Source organism: Salminus brasiliensis, chromosome 4 (assembly GCF_030463535.1).
Source record: "Salminus brasiliensis chromosome 4, fSalBra1.hap2, whole genome shotgun sequence".
Taxonomy (NCBI): domain Eukaryota; kingdom Metazoa; phylum Chordata; class Actinopteri; order Characiformes; family Bryconidae; genus Salminus; species Salminus brasiliensis.
Window position 1 is genome coordinate 1,041,258 of NC_132881.1, and position 25,542 is coordinate 1,066,799.

General features: G+C 45.1%; 1 protein-coding gene across 1 annotated transcript; it reads left to right on the top strand.

The window, feature by feature from the left end:
• Positions 1 to 2,579: 2,579 nt before the first annotated feature.
• Positions 2,580 to 25,247, top strand: hif1aa (hypoxia inducible factor 1 subunit alpha a). The gene is made up of 15 exons (XM_072677277.1): positions 2,580 to 2,741; positions 16,730 to 16,920; positions 17,081 to 17,223; positions 17,994 to 18,078; positions 18,608 to 18,723; positions 18,802 to 18,989; positions 19,228 to 19,334; positions 19,876 to 20,023; positions 20,124 to 20,377; positions 21,133 to 21,368; positions 21,521 to 21,625; positions 22,094 to 22,326; positions 22,643 to 22,715; positions 22,865 to 22,982; positions 24,025 to 25,247. Exons 1-15 carry the CDS (start codon positions 2,710 to 2,712, stop codon positions 24,177 to 24,179), a joined length of 2,184 nt encoding a protein of 727 aa, XP_072533378.1. The 5' UTR covers positions 2,580 to 2,709; the 3' UTR covers positions 24,180 to 25,247.
• Positions 25,248 to 25,542: the final 295 nt, after the last annotated feature.

Genomic DNA, 25,542 nt, shown 5'->3' on the forward strand with positions numbered 1-25,542 from the left:
TAGATCATGGCTGTGGAATTTCTCCGGTGGCTTGCTGGCTTTGTTGGGAATGGATGAGCGGCGGCCTGCATGCCTCTCTGCACGTCCTCTTCAGCGGGATCAGGAGTGTGCCAGGCCACAGAAACCTGCCTCCTCATCCCACTGAGACGTCCTCTCTGCAGCGAGCTGAGGGAGCAGTGCAGTGCTTCAGTTTCTGAACTTTGCTTTATTAGTTAGCAGCCCTGGGATCTTACAGTATGTCCACCGATTAGCATGATGCTAACTCCCGGCCTAAATCGCCACACGCTCTCCTCAAACTGCGTGGAGGTGTTCAGTAACCTCTGAGACTCAGTCTGGGAGGCTGATTGCTGCCGGTGCTTTTGGGCTTTTCAGTTAAGGGGGAAAACTGTTGTTAAAGCACAGACTGAAGCTCTTTCAGACTAAACCTGGTTTAAACAGCTGAGGGGTTTTAATGCTGATGAACGCTGACATCACAACAGGGGGAGAAAATGGGAGGAATCTGCATCTGCTTATGGAACAGAAGCCAACGTTCAGTGTAGAACTGTGATAAGAGGCAAACTGTGTCTCATCAGGTTATAGGTTTAACAGCTGCCACTCTGAAGACCTCCAGAGAGATGCATGTGTGTATATGGTGGTGTAGTTTAGTGTAGTACAGAATGGTGTAGTGTAGTGTGCTTTAGTACAGAATGGTGTAGTGTAGTGTGCTTTAGTACAGAATGGTGTAGTGTAGTGTGCTATAGTACAGAATGGTGTAGTGTAGTGTAGTGCACTGTGCTATAGTACAGAATGGTGTAGTGTAGTGTAGTGTAGTGTACTGTGCTATAGTACAGAATGGTGTAGTGTACTGTGCTATAGTACAGATTGGTGTAGTGTAGTGTGCTTTAGTACAGATTGGTGTAGTGTAGTGTGCTTTAGTACAGAATGGTGTAGTGTAGTGTGCTATAGTACAGAATGGTGTAGTGTAGTGTGCTATAGTACAGAATGGTGTAGTGTAGTGTAGTGCACTGTGCTATAGTACAGAATGGTGTAGTGTAGTGTAGTGCACTGTGCTATAGTACAGAATGGTGTAGTGTAGTGTAGTGCACTGTGCTATAGTACAGATTGGTGTAGTGTACTGTGCTATAGTACAGATTGGTGTAGTGTACTGTGCTATAGTACAGATTGGTGTAGTGTAGTGTGCTTTAGTACAGAATGGTGTAGTGTAGTGTGCTATAGTACAGAATGGTGTAGTGTAGTGTGCTATAGTACAGAATGGTGTAGTGTAGTGTAGTGCACTGTGATATAGTACAGAATGGTGTAGTGTAGTGTAGTGTAGTGCACTGTGCTATAGTACAGATTGGTGTAGTGTAGTGTGCTATAGTACAGAATGGTGTAGTGTAGTGTAGTGCACTGTGCTATAGTACAGAATGGTGTAGTGTAGTGTAGTGCACTGTGCTATAGTACAGAATGGTGTAGTGTACTGTGCTATAGTACAGAATAGTGTAGTGTAGTGCACTATGCTATAGTACAGATTGGTGTAGTGTGCTATAGTACAGATTGGTGTAGTATAGTGTAGTGCACTGTGCTATAGTACAGATTGGTGTAGTGTAGTGTACTGTGCTATAGTACAGATTGGTGTAGTGCACTGTGCTATAGTACAGATTGGTGTAGTGTAGTGTAGTGTACTGTGCTATAGTACAGATTGGTGTAGTGTAGTGTACTGTGCTATAGTACAGATTGGTGTAGTGCACTGTGCTATAGTACAGATTGGTGTAGTGTAGTGTAGTGTACTGTGCTATAGTACAGATTGGTGTAGTGTAGTGTAGTGTAGTGTACTGTGCTATAGTACAGATTGGTGTAGTGTAGTGTACTGTGCTATAGTACAGATTGGTGTAGTGCACTGTGCTATAGTACAGATTGGTGTAGTGTAGTGTAGTGTAGTGTAGTGTACTGTGCTATAGTACAGATTGGTGTAGTGCACTGTGCTATAGTACAGATTGGTGTAGTGTAGTATGATAAAGTCAGAAGCAGCACTGGCTATATGTGACTGGTCAGAACTGGTCAGGTCACGGCTTTGATCTCCAGGCTGTAGAGACACTACACACTGTGAGCATGCAGGACGTATCCTAGTGTAGTGCAGTACAGTGGAGAATAATACAGCGGAGTGTAGATCTGCCTAGTAATACACTAAACGGACAAAAGTATTGGGACACCTGTTCATCCATTGTTTTAAAAAGAGCTTCTCCTGCTTTTGTTGGAATAACTGTCTCTACTGTCCAGGGAAAACCTTTTTGGAGGAGCATTGCTGTGAGGATTTGATTGCATTCAGTGACAGGAGCATTCGTTAGTGAGGTCGGGATGTTGAATGATCCCCCAAAGTACTGGATGGAGCACCACCGTCATTCCAGAGAGACCTGGACCGTGGCCAGGTTTACTTTATTTTTACGACGTTGTCGGTCGTTCGCGCGCCGCTAAACGCTGACTGCACGAGCTCACGAGGATTCAGGACTGCCCGGAGCTCCTCGCGCGCTCCCACTGCGGGCACGTGACTGTCCTGCGCGCTCCCGCTGCACTCTCGGTGTGTGTGTGTGTGTGTGTGTGTGTGTGTGTGTAAGTGAGTGAGCGAGAAGCTCGCGGAGCAGCAGAGCTGTGGCCGTGCCGGTGTGTTTGTTTACTGCACGGACTCGAGTTGATTAATCGTCGCGAGCGGCGGTGGACGGTGATCTGACCATGACGTCAGGAGCCACACCTGGGAAGAAAAGGTAAATGAATCAAATGACTCGGTACGTTTCTTCCACAGGTTTGAGATTCAAACACCACAGCTAAGTGCACCGACTGGACCGGACCTGCAGAACCTACAGCATCAGCATTTACACACTGATCAGCCAGAACATTAAAACCAGGCGAGGTGAAGAACGCTGGTGGTCCGGTTCCGGTATCACCTGTCAGTGGGATTTTAGGCAGTGAGTGAAGAACAGTCAGGTCTTGAAGGTGATGGAGGTGCTGAAGCGTAAGAACCTGAGACACTCCGACAAGATAATGTTCTAGATAACGACTGGGTAACTGGTGGGGTGTTCCACGTTCCGGTATGCAGTGGTCAGTATATACCAAAAGAGCTCCAAGGAAGACCAATCTTGGGTCATGGGTGCCCAAGATTCGTTGGCGCTCATGGAGGTTCCACCTCACAACTGACAGGACCTCTAACGTTAGTCTTGGTGTTCCAGATACCACAGGACACCTGGTGGAGTCCCTGCCTCAACAGGTCAGGGCTGTATTGGTGGCGTGAGGGCGCCTACACCCAATATTAGGCTGGTGGTTTTAATGTTATGGCTGATGTACCAGTGCTAGATTGTGAGGCATCTCTTATTCCAGGGTTAGTCTTAATCTAGGTCTGGGAAATCAGGCCGTAGTACTAAATGCACTGTATTACTATAGTACTGAACTCGTGATGCACCAACATGGGCTGAATCTTCCTATTCTTGACTCTGATTGGTTTGTAAAAAGACGTGCAGCTGATGCTGGCGTGACACGTCAGTTTGGCGGGATTCACTGCTTTCTTGCTAATGTTATGGCATTAATACCAGCAGCACCAGCATGCTCCTGTCACTGAATGCAATCAAATCCTCACAGCAATGCTCCTACAAAAAGGTTTTCCCTGGACAGTAGAGACAGTTATTCCAACAAAAGCAGGAGAAGCTCTTTTTAAAACAATGGATGAACAGGTGTCCCAATACTTTTGTCCGTTTAGTGTATTACTAGGCAGATCTACACTCCGCTGTATTATTCTCCACTGTACTGCACTACACTAGGATACGTCCTGCATGCTCACAGTGTGTAGTGTCTCTACAGCCTGGAGATCAAAGCCGTGACCTGACCAGTTCTGACCAGTCACATATAGCCAGTGCTGCTATAGCACACTACACTACACTAATCTGTACTATATCCCAGTAAAAGATGGCCAGTGATCCTACGAGTTCCTCCGCTGCCTGTTGCTGCTTTTCTGGTTCTTTTTCCTCCAAAAGTCCAAACCATCCATGGTTCACGAGAACTTTCACACCTACTATTTTGGTTCGACCCAACTGAAAACTCTCAAAGTCCAGACCAGACAGGGTAGGTGTGAAAGCACCCTTATGGACGGTTTCCCAGACAGGGATTAAGGCTAGTCCTGGACTACAGAGGATCCTGAATGGTAATTCCCCAATGACAGTACACTTTAGTCTAGAACTAGGCTTAATCCCTTCCTGGGAAACCAGCCCATTAGGTTGGTTTCCTGGATATGGCTGAAGCCCAGTGTAGACTGGGCTTTCTACCTTAAGGTAAAGGTGCAGGCCTCTGCACACACACAGTAGTGAACTAGGGGCAGTAAGCGCACACACACCCAGAGCAGTGGGCAGCCAACTCCAGCGCCCGGGGGCCTTGCTCAAGGGCCCAACAGTGGCAGTTTGCCGAGCCCGGGTATCAAACCCACAACCCTGTTTGATCTGGGTCTGGAAAAAACAGCCTGGTCTGGGATTAAGCCTAGCCACAATGATGCCTGAGACCCTGTTCTACCAGAGTTCTGAGAAGATCCTGGGTCTTGCACCTGTTTTACGGTGGAGGGATACATGCAAGCAGTTGCACGGCAAAAAAATAGTCCCCAAAGAACATTCTCCACTATTTCCCATCACTGCCATTCCAGAGAAAAGTCAGAAGGTGTGTGTAGGTTCAGTGGTGGGTTTGGACAGGGATACATTGGATAGGGCTATAATTGTGTTGTAGTCATGGTGACCTTTGGTTCCAATCACCACCACTGACTGTGCCCCTTTAACACCTCTAGTGTTCGTATCCGTCCAGGTCCACACGTGTGGAGAGTGTTAATTGGAGGTTTTGCTCTGTGAGCTGAAGTGTTGGAGTTACAGCACTGAGACCCTCAGACAGACATTTTCACACTGATCTCTACCTGTTGAAGCTTTCTTCATTTTTAAATTGAACTAAATTGTACATTTCTCTGCTCTTTAATTGAGTTAGATTAGGATACAGTACCATACTTTCACTATAGTACAGTTTCAGCTCTTTAATTGAGTTAGATTGAGATACAGTACCATACTTTCACTATAGTACAGTTTCTGCTTTTAATTGAGTTAGATTGGGGTACAGTACCATACTTTCACTATAGTACAGTTTCAGCTCTTTTAATTGAGTTAGATTAGGATACAGTACCATACTTTCACTATAGTACAGTTTCAGCTCTTTAATTGAGTTAGATTGAGATACAGTACCATACTTTCACTATAGTACAGTTTCAGCTCTTTAATTGAGTTAGATTGGGGTACAGTACCATACTTTCACTATAGTACAGTTTCAGCTCTGTAATTGAGTTAGATTGAGATACAGTACCATACTTTCACTATAGTACAGTTCCAGCTCTTTTAATTGAGTTAGATTGGGGTACAGTACCATACTTTCACTATAGTACAGTTTCAGCTCTTTAATTGAGTTAGATTGAGATACGGTACCATACTTTCACTATAGTACAGTTTCAGCTCTTTAATTGAGTTAGATTGGGGTACAGTACCATACTTTCACTATAGTACAGTTTCAGCTCTTTAATTGAGTTAGATTGAGATACAGTACCATACTTTCACTATAGTATAGTTTCTGCTTTTAATTGAGTTAGATTGGGGTACAGTACCATACTTTCACTATAGTACAGTTTCAGCTCTTTAATTGAGTTAGATTGAGATACAGTACCATACTTTCACTATAGTACAGTTCCAGCTCTTTTAATTGAGTTAGATTGGGGTACAGTACCATACTTTCACTATAGTACAGTTTCAGCTCTTTAATTGAGTTAGATTGAGATACGGTACCATACTTTCACTATAGTACAGTTTCAGCTCTTTAATTGAGTTAGATTGGGATACAGTACCATACTTTCACTATAGTACAGTTTCAGCTCTTTAATTGAGTTAGATTGGGGTACAGTACCATACTTTCACTATAGTACAGTTTCAGCTCTTTAATTGAGTTAGATTGGGGTACAGTACCATACTTTCACTATAGTACAGTTTCAGCTCTTTTAATTGAGTTAGATTGGGATACAGTACCATACTTTCACTATAGTACAGTTTCAGCTCTGTAATTGAGTTAGATTGAGATACAGTACCATACTTTCACTATAGTACAGTTTCTTTAGTACTTCTTTAACCCAACACACACTAGAAGACTGTAGTGTTGGCCAAGCTGGTGATGGCGCATTTCCCTTCCCACACAAGGGGAGGAGTACTGGTCCAAAGGTCCCTCTGTAAGAGCTGATTTGTTTACATTAGAATAAATACAAATTTACAGCCCATTGTGTGGTTGCATGGCAGCCTAACCATTCCCACTGTCTCCTGGAAGACGGCCAGTACTCCCAGTTCCTGTGCAACACCCAGTTCATCTAATCAGTCCCTAATTAAACAAATAAATAACTAGTTTTACAGCTTTCAACCCTATAAAAGCCAGCTGAATGAGCCCAAGCAGTGTGTTGGTTGTGCGTGAGATAATTAGATCAGAGTGTGTGTGTGCGCCCCTCTCAGTGACAGTGTGGCAGCATGGCATCAGCTGACGCCCTCCGTAGCGCCCTGATCTCTGCTGTCGTATCAGTGGCGCTGTCATTAGCAAGAGTGTGAGGGGACGCTGGAGAAGGTTAACCAGCTAAAAGCCTTCAGAGAAAACCGACCACGGCGGGTGATCCTGGATAATAAAAGGTCGCGTGGGAACACTGAGAGACGAGGTGGCCGTACAGAAGGCCGGTTTAATCACACACGAGACCTTTGGCCAGAAATAGCTCAAGGTCACCCCAGAGAGGAGCCTCAGCTTTTCTAATGAGGCTTTAGTGTGTGGAGGCATGAAGGTTTACTTCCTAGATATTATCACAGTAAAAATGACACCTTTTATTTATTTAGGGGCCGTTAACCCGGCTGCCTTCACACTGAGATCTGATTCCGTTGATTTTTCGGAGTAATTAAATGAAGAGCTGTTCTCTGGAATGATGGTGGTGGAGCTCCATCCAGTACTTTTGATTAGGATGATGAGGTGGGGTGATCATCATCCAACATCCTGACCTTACTAATGCTCTTGTTGCTGAATACAACCAAATCCTCACAGCAATTCTCCTCGTCCAGAATCTAGTAGAAAGCCCTCGTTGGACAATAGAGAGAGTTACTCCAACAGAAGCAGGATCAATTCTTTTTTATGTTATTGTAATGAACAGATGTCCGAATACTACTGTCCATTTACTGTAGGTATTGGAAATCAGCCCATTAAATAAAATAAAATGGTGATGAAGACGCTGCCTGATGCCTGAGACACTGTTCTACACTGTTCTGAGAGGAGATCGGCTCTAGAACCTACTCTAGAACCTGCATATTATTAAAATGGTGGAGGGATACATGCTGCAGGGTGTAGTGCGGCTACAGAAAGTAGTCCCTAAAGAAAACTGCATTAGTTCAGATTCTCTATTCACTATTTAACCTTCATCATCATCATCATCATCATTCCATATAAAACTCAGAAGACTCGTGTAGCTGCACTGGTGGGTTTGGATATTTGGAAATGAATTATGGGCTGTATCTGTGTTGTAGTCATGGCGATGCCTAATTCCTGTCCTGTGTTTATGTTGATTCTGTCGGGTTGGTTCAGCTCCTGGAGTTCTTTACTGTAGATCACTCCTCTCACTCTGGAGTGCTTTACTGCAGATCACTCCTCTCACTCTGGAGTGCTTTACTGCAGATCACTCCTCTCACTCTAGAGTGCTTTACTGCAGATCACTCCTCTCACTCTGGAGTGCTTTACTGCAGATCACTCCTCTCACTCTGGAGTGCTTTACTGTAGATCACTCCTCTCACTCTGGAGTGCTTTACTGCAGATCACTCCTCTCACTCTAGAGTGCTTTACTGTAGATCACTCCTCTCACTCTGGAGTGCTTTACTGTAGATCACTCCTCTCACTCTGGAGTGCTTTACTGTAGATCACTCCTCTCACTCTGGAGTGCTTTGCTGCAGATCACTCCTCTCACTCTGGATCATTAGAGAGGAATAGAGTCTAACACACTTCAGTTTCCATGCTAAATTAGCCAGTGTTAGCCAGAATGGCTAATTTTCATGTTTATTAGCCGTTCAAATAAGCAATATAAGAGTTCAGATATGGACGAACACGTTTAACAGCGAACCTAAACCACACCAGTCCCTTCTCCTCGACACACAACACACAGATCACTCCTTTATTGTCGGTTCTGAAGCAGCTGTTGTTAGCTGGACTGATCCAGGCTGTTTATTAGCCATGAATGAACAATGATGTATGCTAGTGTTGTGAAGAATAGCTTCTATTATAATACAGGTGTGTGAGTGTGTGTGTGTGTGTGTGTGTGTGTTTTCCTTGTTGAAATATTCAGCGCTCTGTGAGAGTGCTCTTTTGCCTCATGTATAGTTAATCAAGGCTGGAGGCCGGAGCCGACCGAGGCGATGATGGACATATTGTATATTGGCTCTTCTTCTGAGAGGGGCTGAAGGCCTGCGCTCTATTGAGTGCCCCTGAAGCCTGGACAGAATATTGAGTCCTAATGACCTTCATTCCTTAGCTGTAGAGGTCGAATATTCAGGTTGGGGAGTGATGGTGGGACTGGTAAATGGTCACCGCAAAGGTCAAGAAAGTCCAAATTAAAATGTGCATCATAAAATGACACAGTGCTGAAAATTGCAGTTGACTGTAAGATGTGAGCTGTTTCCACTGGATTATTTCAAATGATTTTAATGTCTCGCAAATTATTAATAATTAGTGGGGATTGGTAAAGACGAGAGATTAATACTGGATGGACATGGAGAGGGTTGAGTATTGGGCAGGCGGGCATTTGTATATGTACCACAGTATATGAGTGTGGTAGGGTATTGGGATGGATGGGGTTTGGGTACTGAGTATGAGTATAGATGAGTATGTCTGTCTGCCTGTCTGTCTGTCTGTCCGTCTGCCTCTTTTGTGCTTCTGTCTTTCTTTTTTCCCCTCACCATACCAATGTCCTGTTATTTTGCACCCTGAAGAGAACTAAACTGGTTTAAAGTGTGTGTGTGTGTGTGTGTGTGTGTGTGTGTGTGTGTGTGTGTGTGTGTGTGTGTGTCTGTGTGTGCACGCACGAACACGTGTGTGTACATGCTTGTTATGTAATTTACACACTTCTGGCACAAACACACAGACTAAGCACCAGTGTCACATGATCACCCCACTCCCACCTGCCCCAGGCCTGTGTGTGTGGTGTGTGTGTTCCTCAGAGCCCACCCCCTGCACTGTATTAGTTCTATTTCATGGCCCACTGACAGCGTCCTTTTACCCACTCTGTGGAGCATCACTGATGAGACATTGCCTTTAATGCCCCCCACCCCACCCCCTGCTGCTGGACTCGTTGGCGTTCCGTCTGCGGGATCGTTTCCCCCCTGCTGTGTGTGTGAGAGAGGTATCAGTCTGGTGTGTGTGTGTGTGTGTGTTAGAGAGCGAGGGGTTCTCTGTTGTGATGTCTTCTGTTCTAAAGTGCTTAGAGACATTCTGCTCCACACAGTCCCCAACAGACTGGGCCAGGGATGGAGCAGGACCAAGAGAGGATTATGGGTAGGGTAGTTTGTGTTGAATTATGTAAACATGCATGACATGTCACACACACACACACACACACACACACACACACATATATATATGTGAGTGTGTGTGTGTGTGTGCGTGCTATAATACGCTGCTTCTCTTGTTTTTTTTTTTAATGTACGAACACAAAACACACACATTGAAAGACACGTAGGAAAAGTAAATGTGTGTGTGTGTGTGTGTGTGTGTGTGTGTTGTGTCTGTGTTTGGACTGAGAGTCTTTACTCTGGAGCTGTCCACTTTTTGGACAGCTGCATAATGATCCTCACCTGAAGATGAATTATGAGTTTTGGCAGTGATGTCGTATCCATGGATACGGATGGCGTGGTGTAACCGTGGTGGTAACTGCACACTGGCGTCTCTGTGTGAAGTGAAGTGGGGTGTTAGCTCCGCTCCAGTCGTGTCTGAGCTGAGTTTTTATAAGAGGTTGGAGCGGCAGGGGGAACAGGCCTCACCCAGAGTGCTGGGAAGTCTTTTTTTTTCCCAGTGTCCTCGTTCACCCTGCAGCGTTCCCGCATGACCTCACTTCCACACTGCTCCTGCTCGGGGATTAAAGCGATAGTTCGGCAAAAAATCAGACTTGCTTAGTAATGGAAGCTTGTACTCCACCAATTAGCATGGGGCTAACTGCATGCCTAAAGCTTCTTCCCACACGCCATCACACTCATGAACAGCTGAACATTACAACACTACATTCTGAATACAGCCTATTACATACATACATCCTATCCAGATGTTCTCTCACTCTTCCTCTCCTTTCTCTGTACTGCACTTTTATTTATCTGATAGTGTCTCAGAACAATCTGTACCACCGTCTCAACCAGTGACTCCTCTGTTCTCCATATTTATATCTATTTAATCCAGACTGCACTGTTCCTTACTGCTGCACTCAGCACTTTACCTTAAATATACAACTCTGCACATGTTAAGTTTACAGGTGTGTCTGTGCGTGTAAGTCAATGTGTGTGTGTGTGTGTGTGTGTGTGTGTATAGGATGGGTGTGTTTGTTACTTCTGTAATGTCAGTTATCGTGCACTGTGAGCTACTGTAACCAAAAACAAATTCCTTGTATGTGTAAGCATACTTGGCCAAAAAAGTCTGATTCTGATCTGATGATTCTGAAAAACATTATCACACACTCAGCAACTGCTAATAATATTTATAACCAGTATGAAGTTATTGTTTATCTGCAATGGCTAACATAATCTAATATAGCTAATATAATAATAATAATCATCATCATCATCATCATCATCATCATAACCAGTATAAAATTATTGTTAATCTGCAACAGCTAACAATGTAATAATAATAATTATAGTAATAATCATGACCAGTATGAATCATGAACCAGTATGGTTATCTGCAACTGCTAAACAAACAATAAATAATCATTAGAATCATAATCTGTATGAATTTATTGTTTATCTGTAACTGCTAAAACAAAAATAATGTTACAATAATAATCACCACTATGAATTTTAGCAGTCTGCAACTGCTAAAAATATAATAATAACAATTATTTTTATTATTGTTATTAATATTATTATTATTATTATAATCAGTATGATGTTATTGTGTATTGTCTAATAATCATAACCAGTATTCATTTATTATTTATCTGCAACTGCTAACAATATAACAATTATAATCATAACCAGTATTAATGTATTATTGCAATGGCTAAAAAAAACAATAATTATAAACATGATCATCATTACAATTATTATTATAATCATAACCACTGTGAATTTATTGTTTATCTGCAACTGCAAAAATATAATAATAATAGTAATAGCCAGTATGAATTTACTGTCTGTCTGCAACTGCTCAAAATGATCATAGTAACCAGTATGAAGTTCCCCCGAACTTCTGACAGGGGTGTAAACGGCAGCAGTGTTGGAGCTGAGCACTCGGTGTGCTCCAGCTCAGATAGAAAGACCATAAAACCCTAATCACGTTCTGCAGACGCTCCGGCGCTCCCGGCTATGAACGACAAACTGCTGGATAATGAGACGAATGAGAGGGATTGGATGTGTTTCTCTTTCGGAGGCTTCCAGCTCTAGAGTTTAACTCGGAGGAGGAGAGAAGGATGATGTTATTACCAAGGGTGCAGTTTGGGGTTTCAGGAGAGGGGGGGGGGGGGGGGTCTGTCCTTACATATTTACCAATCATGAATGTTAAAGGAGCGGTTTAGTGAAAAATCTAAGTATCATGATTGACCTCAGAGCCCAGATTCAGTCCATCAGCCAAGACATGCTTGGTATCCGTCAATAACGCGTCTCTCTCAGCCCATCTCTCAGAATATGTTGTGAATGGTATTCCTGCCTTTAATCTCCAGCTCCTTTAACCGTACCTCTACATGAGGGTCTATGTCTAACCCACGTCCGACCCCTACGCAGCTCCAGGCTCAGCACAGTCTAAAACTTGATCCACCTGAGGCACAACACCAGGAGCCTCAGGTACGAGGTAGGAGCCAAAATTGTGTTACGACCTGACCCTAGACCAGGACGTAACAGAAATGGGGGCTCGTCCGGGATGTGGACCTGGGCTCACACTCCTAGACTCCAGATCTTCATCAGAACTGTGTTAACAAATTGCGATTTTGGAGGCCGAGTTTACAGAGGTCTAGGTCCAGCATTAGCCTAGCATCTGCTGTGTTACACTAAAGAAGCTCACATCAGAAACCAAACATGTATTAACTGGTTGATTGAATCTGGGATCAGAGATCAATCACGCTCAATTGATTTTCCCACCAAACTGCTCCCTTATGACCGTAGGCATGATTTTCCACCAAACTCAGTGGCACTCTGATAAGCCTACAGCATTTTCCAGCCAGATGTTGCCGTGTATTTGGGTTTCTGACCGCTGCTATTCGCCATATGTAGCCTCTTAGTGTGCACTTCCATATTAACCACTTCCCCAGTTTCCATAAAATAGATGCTTTGGAGGACGTCCTGTACTGTTTACTAGGCAGTAAAACTTAAATTCCATCCTTCCTACAGTGGTAAAACAAAAAACCTAGGAAAGCTAGAACCCCCAGGCTGATTTAAAGGCCCGATCGTGACGGCAGCTACAGATCTGTTCCTTACTACAAATTTCCAGTGTTCTTCTGTGATCATGTGACCTTGCAAACATCTGAGTTCAAAGAAAACACAACCCACAAGAAGCTAGCCGGTCCTGCGGGTCGATTGAGCTAATTAGTCTTGGGAGATCCTCGGTGATGCCCCAGCCATCCGTCAGTGACCTTAAGTCCAAGAAAGCATAACTATCCTATTTCTGTCCGGGTGGATCGGATGGTCCATCATCCATCTCCACCCATCGCTCAACATAGGAGGTGCTAGCCATCACAAGTGTCCGTTAGCTGAGGAACAGAATTAGCGGTTAGCGTTCTCCTGCAAGCATGTTGAGCTCCAGTGGTGTTGGGTTAGCGGCAGTTTGAGAAGATGTGGTGGAGCTTTTTTTTCACATGCCTTGGAGGAGGACTGTGTAAGCCTCCACCTTCCGCAGGGCTGGTAGCGTTGTGTAAAAAGGGGGAGTTCTAGATAGTGGGAGAACTGGAAATCAGCAAATACGTATTCGGTCTGAGATACAGGTTAAACGAGACTTGGCCATGCTATTTGTTAGCGCTCTGTGTTAGTTTGAGGGTCACGCTTGTCGCCATGGCCATGTTGTTAGCATTCCCCGTCTGCTGGAGTGACCGCTGACGTTAGCCGAGCTCTCTTCACCGTCATATTAGTTAAGAAACTATTCGGCCTGTTTAAGTGGTGTTTAGGCAGGTGGAAGAAGACCTGTGTGTGGCGCGAGATGCCTGAGTACCTCCCTGACGGCAGCAACACCGGGCCGAACTGGTGGCCATTGTGCTCGCTCTGTTCGACCGTTAGCAACATTAGCGGTTCTGAGTGAACTCATTCATGAGGCCCAGCCTGTTTTATTAGAGCCTCCTGTGTTCGTCTCCAGACGTGAATGGTGGCATTATTGTATGAAATAGACTATGTTTATTTGTCAGTATTTGCTGACATGATGTAGCTAATATTCATAAAGTGCCTCACAGAAAAGCTCCTAGCCATATTTACTGCAGACAATCCCCACTGGACACTACCAGCCAACAGGGGTTATGACCTCCTACTAGACCTACAGTTACAGTTTGATGAAGCTGGACCTAATAAAGTGGCCAGACAGTGGAAGCACAAGGTAGTAGGGTGTTTCTAATAAAGTGGCCAGAGAGTGGAAGTAGAAGGTAGTAGGGTGTTTCTAATAAAGTGGCCAGTGAGTGGAAGTAGAAGGTAGTAGGGTGTTTCTAATAAAGTGGCCAGAGAGTGGAAGTAGAAGGTAGTAGGGTGTTTCTAATAAAGTGGCCAGTGAGTGGAAGCACAAGTTAGTGGGATGTTTCTAATAAAGTGGCCAGTGAGTGGAAGTAGAAGGTAGTAGGGTGTTTCTAATAAAGTGGCCAGTGAGTGGAAGTAGAAGGTAGTAGGGTGTTTCTAATAAAGTGGCCAGTGAGTGGAAGTAGAAGGTAGTAGGGTGTTTCTAATAAAGTGGCCAGAGAGTGGAAGTAGAAGGTAGTAGGGTGTTTCTATTAAAGTGGCCAGTGAGTGGAAACACAAGGTAGAAGGGTGTTTCTAATAAAGTGGCCAGTGAGTGGAAGCAGAAGGTGGTAGGGCGTTTCTAATAAAGTGGCCAGTGAGTGGAAGCACAAGGTAGTAGGGTGTTTCTAATAAAGTGGCCAGTGAGTGGAAGCACAAGGTAGTAGGGTGTTTCTAATAAAGTGGCCAGTGAGTGGAAGCAGAAGGTGGTAGGGTGTTTCTATTAAAGTGGCCAGTGAGTGGAAGCACAAGGTAGTAGGGTGTTTCTAATAAAGTGGCCAGTGAGTGGAAGCAGAAAGGTGGTAGGGCGTTTCTAATAAAGTGGCCAGTGAGTGAAAGCAGAAGGTGGTAGGGCATTTCTAATAAAGTGGCCAGTGCCTATATATTAGAGCTGTGGAGTGGCCAGTGAGTGGACGGTTCAGAGCAGGGCTTTCTGATAAATTGGACGGTGGGTGTGAAATGGCTTTAGTCTCCTGAGGTCATTAGGCTGCTCTGTATTCTGCACTGTTGCGTTTCCTCCAGGGAAATACTTCTCCATCTGCAATCTATACACAGACCAGTAGCCCGTGCAGTGTGTGTGTGTGTGTGTGTGTGTGTGTGTGTGTGTTCAGAAAACAGCTCCAAAATATCTATAAAGATAAGACATATATTTTTGTCTAAATGTCTTCAGGGGGTTAATGTGACATCACTGTGCACCAGTGATCTCTCTTAGAACATCACAGTACACTAATTTAAAGGATTATCCACTGAAAGGGTTCTCCTTACTGAAAAACAACGGTTCTATATAGAACCACGCCAACTGCAAGCTCGAGTGGTTCTCTCTGTGTGTGTGTGTGTGTGTGTGTGTGTGTGTGTGTGTGTGTGTGTGTGTGTGTGTGATTTGCTGCAAAATGTGACAAAAAAGAAGAGGATTCCTTTAACATGCAGCATAATGTAGTTGGCTGTTGCTAGGTGGTCATTTTACTAAGTGGTTGCTGTGATATCCAAAGTGGGTTTCAGGGAATTTGCTAAGGTATTTCAGGTGGTTGCTAAGTGGTTGCTATGGTGTTCCAAGTGGTTTTCAGGGAATTTGCTAAGGTATTTCAGGTGGTTGCTAAGTGGTTGCTTTGGTGTTCCAAGTGGTTTTCAGGGAATTTGCTAAGGTATTTCAGGGGGTTGCTAAGTGGTTGCTATGGTGTTCCAAATCATTTTCAGGACATTTGCTAAGGTATTTCAGGTAGTAGCCAAGGTGCACCATTGGGTTGCTAAGGTGTTCCTCTGTGGTTGATAGGGTGGTTGCTGTGTTATCCTAGATGCATTCTAGAACATTTTTCTAAGGTATTTAAGGTGGTTGCCATGGTGCCCCATGAGCTAAATGTTGCTATAGCTAATACGATGTTAGGGTGGTTGCTATTTCAAGTGGTTGCTATGTTATTCCAGGTGAATTCTCGCCGCCAGTCATTAACAGCAGGTGATTCTGGGAGCAGCTCAGCAATTATTAATAACTTGGCGCATTAATATAGAGCTGAGTGTTTAACAGCAGCTTAGGACGTGGCTCGGCCAATCCGATTTCAGAACAGGATCTATCCATTGTACGCCATTGATTGAGCGTTTGGAGAATTGTGTGAATGAATCACTCGCCCAGTGACACAGTCAATAGAGAGAGAGGGAGAGAGAGAGGGCGAGAGAGGTGTATGACCTCCAGCCTCTCTCTGTAGCTCTGTCATGTGTCTGTCATGCTCTGTGATTACAGGCAGTATTTCCTCATGATTGGTGCCAATTGTGACACATTTTAACACAAACACACACACACACACACACACACACACACACACACACACCTCTGCAGATAGTACACAGACAGTCCATTAAGAGGAGTGGACACACTGCAGCTGTTTTCTGTGGTCCATTTCCTCAGTATATCACTACCTCAGGCCTTTTTACATCTGTTTGCATGCTGGTGTGTGTGTGTGTGTGTGTGTGTGTGTGTTCACGCAGTTTGCTGCAAACTTAAAAAGCTAGAAGCGAGAAAAAGCCAGACTGCAGTTCGGCAAGGCTCCCCCGACCCTGATTTAGTTTCCGGTCGATTTGGCTGTTGCTAGGTGGTCATTGTGGTGAACATGCTATGGTATTTCAGGTGGTTGCTATGGTACTTTAGGTGGTTGACATTGCATTTCAGGTGGTTGCTATGTGTGGGTGCTGTGATGTTTGTAAGATGTTTCTTGGTGGTTGCTTGGGTGGTTGCTATGGTGTTTCAAATAGTTGCTGTGGTATCTCAGGTGCTGTTAGAGCATTTGCTAAGGCATTTCAGGGGGTTGCTATGGTGTTGCAGGGTGGTTGCTACGTTGGTTGGTATAGTATTTCAGGTACTTGCCAAGGTGTCCCAGGTGGTTGCTACGATGTTTCTAAGGAGTTTCATGGTGTTTCAAATAGTTGCTGTGGTATCTTTTTGGCAAGGTATTTCGGAAGGTTGCTATGGCAGTTGATATGGTGTTTCAGGTGGTGCCTTAGCTGTCTCTATGCTTGGCGTCCCGCAGGGTGAGCTCCGAGAGGAGGAAGGAGAGGTCCCGGGACGCAGCCCGCTGCCGCAGGGGGAAGGAGGCGGAGGTGTTTTACGAACTGTCCCGAGAACTGCCCCTTCCACACAGCCTCACCTCCAACCTGGACAAAGCCTCGGTCATCAGACTGACCCTCAGCTACCTGCGGCTGCGCTCTCTACTGCACACAGGTCAGACTGTCCATGGCTACCAGGCTAATGGACACCTTTTAAAAAAAAGTTGGGGGGGGGGGGGGTTCTTTAAGGGTTCTCTGTTTAGAACCATGCATATTAGCATCAGTTCATTTTAATCCTGAGCTCTCTCTCTCTCTCTCGCTCTCTCTCTCTGTAGGTGGCAGTGAGGAGTGTGAGTTGGACTCCCGGTGGAGTGGATGCTGTCTGAAGGCTCTGGACGGGTTCCTCATGGTTCTGTCTCATGATGGAGATGTCGTCTATGTGACGGAGAATGTCAGCAGGTGCCTTGGACTTCCCCAAGTGAGAGAGCGCATGCGCACACACACACACACCCACACACACACACACACACACACACACACAATAGTGCTGCAAGGTGTGGAGAAAAGTATACGTTTCTTCTGGCTGCTGGTCTGGGTTAAAACCATTACTGTGGATGGTTCTGTATGGCACCACAACGGGTTCCACCATTCTTATAAGTTAAATAACCCTTTTCCAGACTACATAGAACCCCTACATTACAACATGCTGCTCCACAGCTCAATGCTGGGGGGCTTTATACCCCTCTAGCCCACGCCTGGCATTAGACAGCATGGTGCCAATAGGTTCATCAATGATGATCTGCTCCAGAGAGTCCTATTCTATTGGCAGTACTTCTTCTCTACAGGAGCTAGACAAGCTGTGAGTGTGCATTTGCACATCGGTATCAGCAATAGCTGTGACTTATCGTAGCTGAATGCATTTATTAGAAGGGGTGTCCACAAACATTTGGACATGTAATGTTTGTAAGTGTGCTTGGTCAGGATGCTAACAGCAGCCAGTAGAACAATATTGTGATTGGTTGGAGAGCTCATTTGCATACAATATCAGTATCACAAACTATATATTGTGCAACCCTAGTGTGCACACACACACACACACCACACACACACACATTAGCTCTCCCTTCTCTAATGACAGTTTCAGTGGCATCGCTGTGAGAGCAGCTCTCTCTCGCGCTCTGTACCTCCCCCATCTCTCTTAATTTGTCTCTCTGCCCCACCCCCACTCTCTCCCTCTCCCTCTGATAGATTGATCTGTCAGGACAGAGTGTGTTTGATTTCACGCACCCATGTGACCATGAAGAGATCAGAGAGATGCTGGTGCACAGAACAGGTAATACACACACACACACACACACACACACACACACACACACACACACACATTAACCTCTCAGTCCTCTGTCGCCCGTAGATTTTGTGCACAAAAGTATTTGGACGCCTGCTCCTTCCCTCAGTATTATCTTAGTGGTGGTGGTGGTGGTGTGTGTGTGTGTGTGTGGGGGGGGCAGCCTCTACTCTTCTGGGCAGGTTTTACATTAGATGTTGGAACATTGCTGTGAGGAGGATTTGATTGCATTCAGCCCCACAAGAGCAATGTGTGTGTGGTCTTTATACCCCCCCTAGCTCATGCTCTGCATTGAGCATGGTGACCTTAGGGTCACGTGCTCATGGCTGCCCCCTCCATCTATTGGTCTGGGCTCTTCTGTGGAGGTTGTACAAGCTGAATATGCATGTCAGCAATGGGTGCACAATGAGTGCAGCTGAAGGCTGTCCGGATACTTATGGACACCATGTATACATGTTAATAGAATTGTATTAGTATAGCACTTTACACCTCTCTCTCTCTCTCTCTCTCTCAGCTTCGTCTAAGAAAGTGAAGGAGGAGGCGCACACAGAGAGGCGTTTTTTGTTGCGGATGAAGTGCACCCTGACCAGCAGGGGGCGCAATGTCAACATCAGATCTGCCACATGGAAGGTGCCTGCAACGCCAGCAACCAGCACCCCTGTTTCCGGAGTGACCAGTGTGTAACTCATTCTCCCCGTCTGCTCTCAGGTGCTGCACTGCTGCGGACACATCCGAGCACCGGCCGGAGTGTGTGGCCAGACGGGTGTGTCAGTGTCCTACCTGGTGTTAATCTGCGACCCAATCCCTCACCCGGCCAACATCGAGGCCCCTATGGACTCCAGAACCTTCCTCAGCAGACACACACTCGACATGCGCTTCACATACTGCGATGACAGGTCTGGCCACTTTATTAGAAACACCTACTAACTTGTGCGTCCACTCACTGGCCACTTTATTAGCAACACTTATCCATTGGACCCTGCTGATATTAAAATGATTGTCTAAATAAGCTTATAATGGTGCTGTAGTGCCATCTAGTGTGCAGGAAGTATAGGTAATCTGAATGTGTTGTGTTTGTTTCTGTGTGTGTGTGTGTGTGTGTGTGTGTGTGTGTGTGTGTGCATGCATGCATAGGATCACAGAGTTGTTAGGATACGACCCAAATGACCTTCTTCAGCGATCCGTGTATGAATATTACCACGCTTTGGACTCGGACAGTCTCACCAAAACACACCACAGCTGTAAGAACACACACACACACACACACACACACACATACTTGTTTTAATGCAAAGTGGGGTCTGATATTATTAAATGAAGTGTAATATTTACATTTATGGCATCGACTCACAGGGTTCCTCGTATCACAGAGGTGGGACAGTGTAGTGTTAGGAGTCTTGCTCAAGGACTCTTTTGGTGTAGCGCAGCATAGCCACCTAGACCAGGAATCGAACCCTAGTCTCCCACATGGTGTGGAAGCTCACTGGCAGGCGTCAGTAATATTCCCTGAGCATCAATCATAATAATATTAATAAAGATATTAAGAAAAACCTGCACTGGGTCCAAACACGGCTCCGTCCCAAACCGCACACTTCCACACTAAATAGTGTAGAAAGCTCAGTATAAGAAGTGCTTGTAATTCTCGCAGAAAATTGATGGAAACAAACAGCAAAACATACTGGGTACTTCAAAGGGTTCTGTAAGCCATGCCATAGAAGAGATTAGAGGTCAGAGTGTGAAGAACCTTTAAAAAAGTGTGTGTGTGTGTGTGTGTGTGTGAAGTGTTTGCGAAGGGTCAGGCGTGTACTGGACAGTACCGCATGCTGGTGAAGACGGGTGGCTTTGTGTGGGTGGAGACTCAGGCCACGGTTATTTACAACACTAAGAACTCCCAGCCACAGTGCGTCGTCTGCGTCAACCACGTCCTCAGGTACCACCATGCACCTGTGTGTGTGTGTGTGTGTTTGTGCATACAGTGAATTTGCGTGTTTGTGTGGTGATTCAGCTCTGCATCCCTTTGTTCGTTCCAGCGGGGTTGAAGAGCCTGAACTTGTCCTCTCTCTCCATCAGTCCGGCTCCACGGTGGTGAAGCAGGAAAAGGTGGAGGAGGAGGAGGAGGAGGAGAAGGAGAGAGGAAGGCAGGAGTGCTTTCAGAAAATAGAGAGTAAAGAGGAGAAGGAGAAGGGGAGCAGTGAGAGAGAGAGGGAGCAGCAGACTGCAGTTCTGTATGATGACCTGAAGGGGGAACCAGAGGTTCTAAATCAGCTGCACTTCAGCAGCGCAGGTAAACTGAACTGAGGTTAATCTGTCCGTCTGTCTGTCTGTCTGTCTATATGTGTATCTGTCATCCTGTCTATCTATCTTTATGTCTACACACCTGCCTGTCTATACATCTATCCATCTGTCTGTCTATCTATATGTCTATACACCTGTCTTATGTTTATCTATCTATATATTTGTTCATCTGTCTGTCTCGCTAACTAACTGTCTATACACTTAGCTGTCTGTCTTTCTGTACATCTTTCTGTCTGTCTGTCTGTATAGCTATCTGTTTGTCTATCTGTCTATGCATCTAGTTTCTGTCTTTGTCTATCTATCTATCTATCTATCTATCTATCTGTCTGTCTGTCTATCTGTCTATCTATCTATCTATCTATCTGTCTGTCTGTCTGTCTGTCTGTCTGTCTGTCTATCTGTCTGCCTATACATTAGTTCATCTGTCTGTCTAACTATATGTCAATACATCTGTCTGTCTGCTTGTTTATACATCTATCTGTCTGTCTTCACATCTGTCTGTTTATACATCTAGTTGTCTGTCTATTTGCCTATACATATATCTGTCTATCTGTCTGTCTGTCTGTCTGTCTAGCTATCTGTCTATCAGTCCTCTTGTGTTCTGTGTGACGATCGTTCGACCATGATTAACGAATCACCTTTGTGTTAAGATGCTTTCGGGAATCCTTCCCTGTCTGTCTGTCGGCCTGTCTGTCTGCCTTACAGATTAGACTGAACTGAATCTGTGTGTGCGATGTTTTACAGACACAGAGGTTGCAGTGTTGAAAGACGTGCCCCTCTACAACGATGTCATGTTGCCCTCCAGTAGTGTTCTACTGCCCCTTTCACCCCTGTCCCCCCCCACTGATCCTCCCTGTGCCGCTCTAATCCATTCGGACAGCACCGCTGCCCAGCTCCAGTTAGAGGAGTTCTCCTTCCCATCATCCTCTCCGCCAAACACCTCCAGCACTGCAGGGGGCGCCACTAACAGCGGCACTCAGGTTAGAACCAGCGACTGATATTAAGACATTTACAGATTCTGATGAAGCCAGTGGTGGTGTTTCAGCGGCGGTTTGAAAAGATGAGCTTCTTGCCGTGTCTCGATGTGTTTGGATGAAGTGAGCAGTGTGTGTTTATCTCTGTTTGTGTCCAGCCTGTTAGCCCGCTGACCTCTGATCACAGCTACCAGTGTAAAGTAGATGATGAAGAGGGACTCTTCTCCATGGAGATGGAGCCAAAAAACCTTCTGGACACAGAGGTACTTCATATATAATTACTCAAACATATTCACTATATGTCCAAATGTTTGTGGACACCCTTTCTAATGAATGCATTAAGCTACTTTAAGTTACACCCATTGCTCACACAGACGTGCAAATGCACACACACAGCTTGCCAATAGAATAGGACTCTCTGGAGCAGATCAACACTGCTGACCCTATCGGTACCATGCTGCCTAATGCCAGGCGTGGGCTAGGAGAGGGGTATAAAGCCCTCCAGAAGCATTGAGCTGTGAAGCAGTTGAAGAGCTATGCTCTGTGGAATGATGGTGGAGCTCCATCAAATGCTTTTGGGTGATAATCATTATTATCCAACATCCAGTGCTCCTCCAAAATCTAGAATGAATGAGCAGGTGTCCGAATACTTTTGTCCATATTGTCTATGTATATAGCATACATACATATTCTCTCGAGTATATCACACTGAACGGTTCTGTCTTCCTCAGGCAGTGGAGGATTTGGATCTAGAGATGTTAGCTCCTTACATCTCCATGGATGATGATTATCAGCTCCGTGTTCACTCGCCAGCGCAGTCTGGGTGTGTCATCCCGGTTCTAGCATCTAAACCAGCCCAGACAGATTCAGCACATCCAGCCCAGACACACATCTGCAGCACCAACACACACTCTGGACCCTTAGCGCCGCCTCCGCCACCACAGCCACGCCAGAACTCCAGCAGGTAAGACCTGGAGACATGCCTGTACACTCTTCAGCAAGAGCTTCTGCGGATCAGGATATTCCCCTAGAACCGCTCAAAGAACCACCCAAATGCTTCAGTGTAAAAATACAGGAAAATATTTCGAACCATTGGAGCATCACCGGCCCGTGGGGCACCACTGTTATGCGACGGCTCTAGAACATCCCATTAACAGTTTCCCAGTGCTACCACCCTTACCTAGTCCCCTTTTATTATTTGGACATATTATTATGAACGCCTTCCATCACTCTAATACAATTAATGCTGAACCACTCTCCCCCTTCCTCTCTCTCCCTAGTGTTTGTCAGCCAAGCCAGAAGCTGCTTAAGAGGAAAATAGAAACCATATCTCTGTCTCAGGCTGTAGGGCTGGTACGTATGTATGTGTGTGTGTGTGTGTGTGTGTGTGTGTGTGTGTGCGTTTATTTATTTCTGTGACATCATCCTCAGATACATCATATATTTCACACCTAAACTACTGGTAAATGACAGCGTTTCTCTCCTGGGTTTCTGTTGTACAGGTGGTCAGTGACATACCTGCAGCAAGTAAAAAGGTCAGGAGGTCAGAGGCCACAGGGTCACAGGCTGTTCCACAGGCCACCATGCCAGAATCCGTCACCATACTACTGCTGCCCTCTGGTGGGTGTCTTGTTTTTTTTTTTTGCATAATTATTCTGTCGCTAGACGTATAATACGTATAATAGCTAGAATGTTATAGTACTAACCTCAATAAACACTCCTATACACTAGAATAAGAGATATTAGCCCATAAACACTCAATAAACACTCCTATACACTAGAATAGGAGATATTAGTCTATAAACACCTCAATAAACACTCATATACACTAGAATAGAGATATTAGTCTATACACACCTCAATAAACACTCCTATACACTAGAATAGGAGATATTAGTCCATACACACCTCAATAAACACTCCTATACACTAGAATAGAGATATTAGTCTATACACACCTCAATAAACACTCCTATACACTAGAATAGGAGATATTAGCCCATAAACACTCAATAAACACTCCTATACACTAGAATAGAGATATTAGTCTATACACACCTCAATAAACACTCCTATACACTAGAATAGGAGATATTAGTCCATACACACCTCAATAAACACTCCTATACACTAGAATAGGAGATATTAGTCCATAAACACCCTCAATAAACACTCCTATACACTAGAATAGGAGATATTAGTCCATAAACCCCTCAATAAACACTCCTATACACTAGAATAGAAGATATTAGTCCATAATCACCTCAATAAACACTCCTATACACTAGAATAGGAGATATTAGTCCATAAACCCCTCAATAAACACTCCTATACACTAGAATAGAAGATATTAGTCCATAATCACCTCAATAAACACTCCTATACACTAGAATAGGAGATATTAGTCCATAAACACCCTCAATAAACACTCCTATACACTAGAATAGGAGATATTAGTCCATAAACCCCTCAATAAACACTCCTATACACTAGAATAGGAGATATTAGTCCATAAACCCCTCAATAAACACTCCTATACACTAGAATAGGAGATATTAGTCCATAAACACCCTCAATAAACACTCCTATACACTAGAATAGGAGATATTAGTCCATAAACAGAGATATTAATATGTGTTTTTTGTGTCTCTCTTTTACTCAGATGTGGTAGCCCAGTTGCTGGCTGGACCTTCTGAAGGCCGGACGCTCCCTGTGCCCCTGCCCCAGCTGACCCGCTACGACTGCGAGGTGAACGTCCCTGTAGCCGGACGTCAAAATCTGCTGCAGGGGGAGGAGCTACTGTATGCCCTAGACTAATGCATTTAAGCAGCCATGCTGGACACTAAAGAGAGACACTGTTCTTTATAGAGATCTAGACTACCTGTCAGAGGTTTTGGGGACACCCCGAACAGCAAAGGGTTCATTAGCATAAAGCTGTGCGCTAATGCTTTGCGTATATTTAGCTTCAACACTGTGTCATGTTCGTCATGTTTATCCTTTATTTCCCCCAAACTTTGCTCAGCAGTGTAGGTGCTGATGAAGGTATTTTCAGCGGAGCTGCCAGCCATTAGATTCGATTTCATTACATGCAGTTCATCCTGCTTTGGTCCATCAGAATCACCACAGTGTTCACCACTGCTGTCCATTCAGCAACAGCAAACAGATAATCACTCATTAATCATTCTCATAGTTATGAGGGGCTTCATTGGGCTTCTTTGGGGGTTTTGGGCTTTAGTTGAGGGCTTCATTAAGGGGTTTGGGCTTTAGTTAAGGGCTTAATTGGGGGGTTTGGTCTTCACTGGACTCCACTGGGGGTTTACGCTTCAGCTGAATGGTTTCATTGGGAGATTAATTGAGGGTTCAAGCTTCAGTTGAGTACTTCACTGTGGGGTTTGAGCTTCAATTGATGGCATCATTGTGGGATCAAGCTTAAGTTGACTGCTTCATTGGGGAGTTTGGGCTTCAGGTAAGGACTTCCTGGTGGGTTTGGGCTTCTTTAGAAGTTTGGGCTTCATTGAGGGGTTTGAACTTCAGTTGGGGGCTTCACAGAGGGGTTTGGCCTTCAGTTGGGGGCTTCACAGAGGGGTTTGGCCTTCAGTTGGGGGCTTCACAGAGGGGTTTGGCCTTCAGCTGGGGGTTTCACAGAGGGGTTTGGCCTTCAGTTAAAGGCTTCATTGAGGGGTTTGGCCTTCAGTTGGGGGCTTCATTTATGAGTTTGGGCTTCAATTGAGGGCTTCCTGGTGGGTTTGGGCTTCTTAAGAAGTCTGTGCTTCAGTTGGGTGCTTCATTGAGGGGGTTGGGCTTCAGTTGGGTGCTTCATTGAGGGGTTCGGGCCATAGTTGGGGGCTTCAATGAGGGGTTTGGGCTTCAGTTGGGGGCTTCATTGATGGGTTCGGCCTATAGTTGGGGGCTTCAATGAGGGGTTTGGGCTTCAGTTGGGGGCTTCATTGATGGGTTCGGCCTATAGTTGGGGGCTTCATTGAGGGGTTTGGGCTTCAGTTGGGGGCTTCAATAAGGGGTTTGGGCTTCAGTTAAGGGCTTAATTGAGGGGTTTTGGGCTTCAGTTAAGGGCTTCATTGAGGGGTTTTGGGCTTCGGTTAAGGGCTTCATTGAGGGGTTTTGGGCTTCAGTTGAGGGCTTCCTGATGGGTTTGGGCTTCTCCAGAAGTTTGGGCTTCAGT

Excerpts from the sequence above, each read along its gene's own strand:
- hif1aa (XM_072677277.1), top strand. The coding sequence starts at position 2,710 with ATGACGTCAGGAGCCACACCTGGGAAGAAAAG. Across the intron at positions 18,079-18,607 it reads GATGCTGGTGCACAGAACAG|CTTCGTCTAAGAAAGTGAAG; the intron begins GTAATACACACA and ends TCTCTCTCTCAG. Across the intron at positions 20,024-20,123 it reads TGCGTCAACCACGTCCTCAG|CGGGGTTGAAGAGCCTGAAC; the intron begins GTACCACCATGC and ends TGTTCGTTCCAG.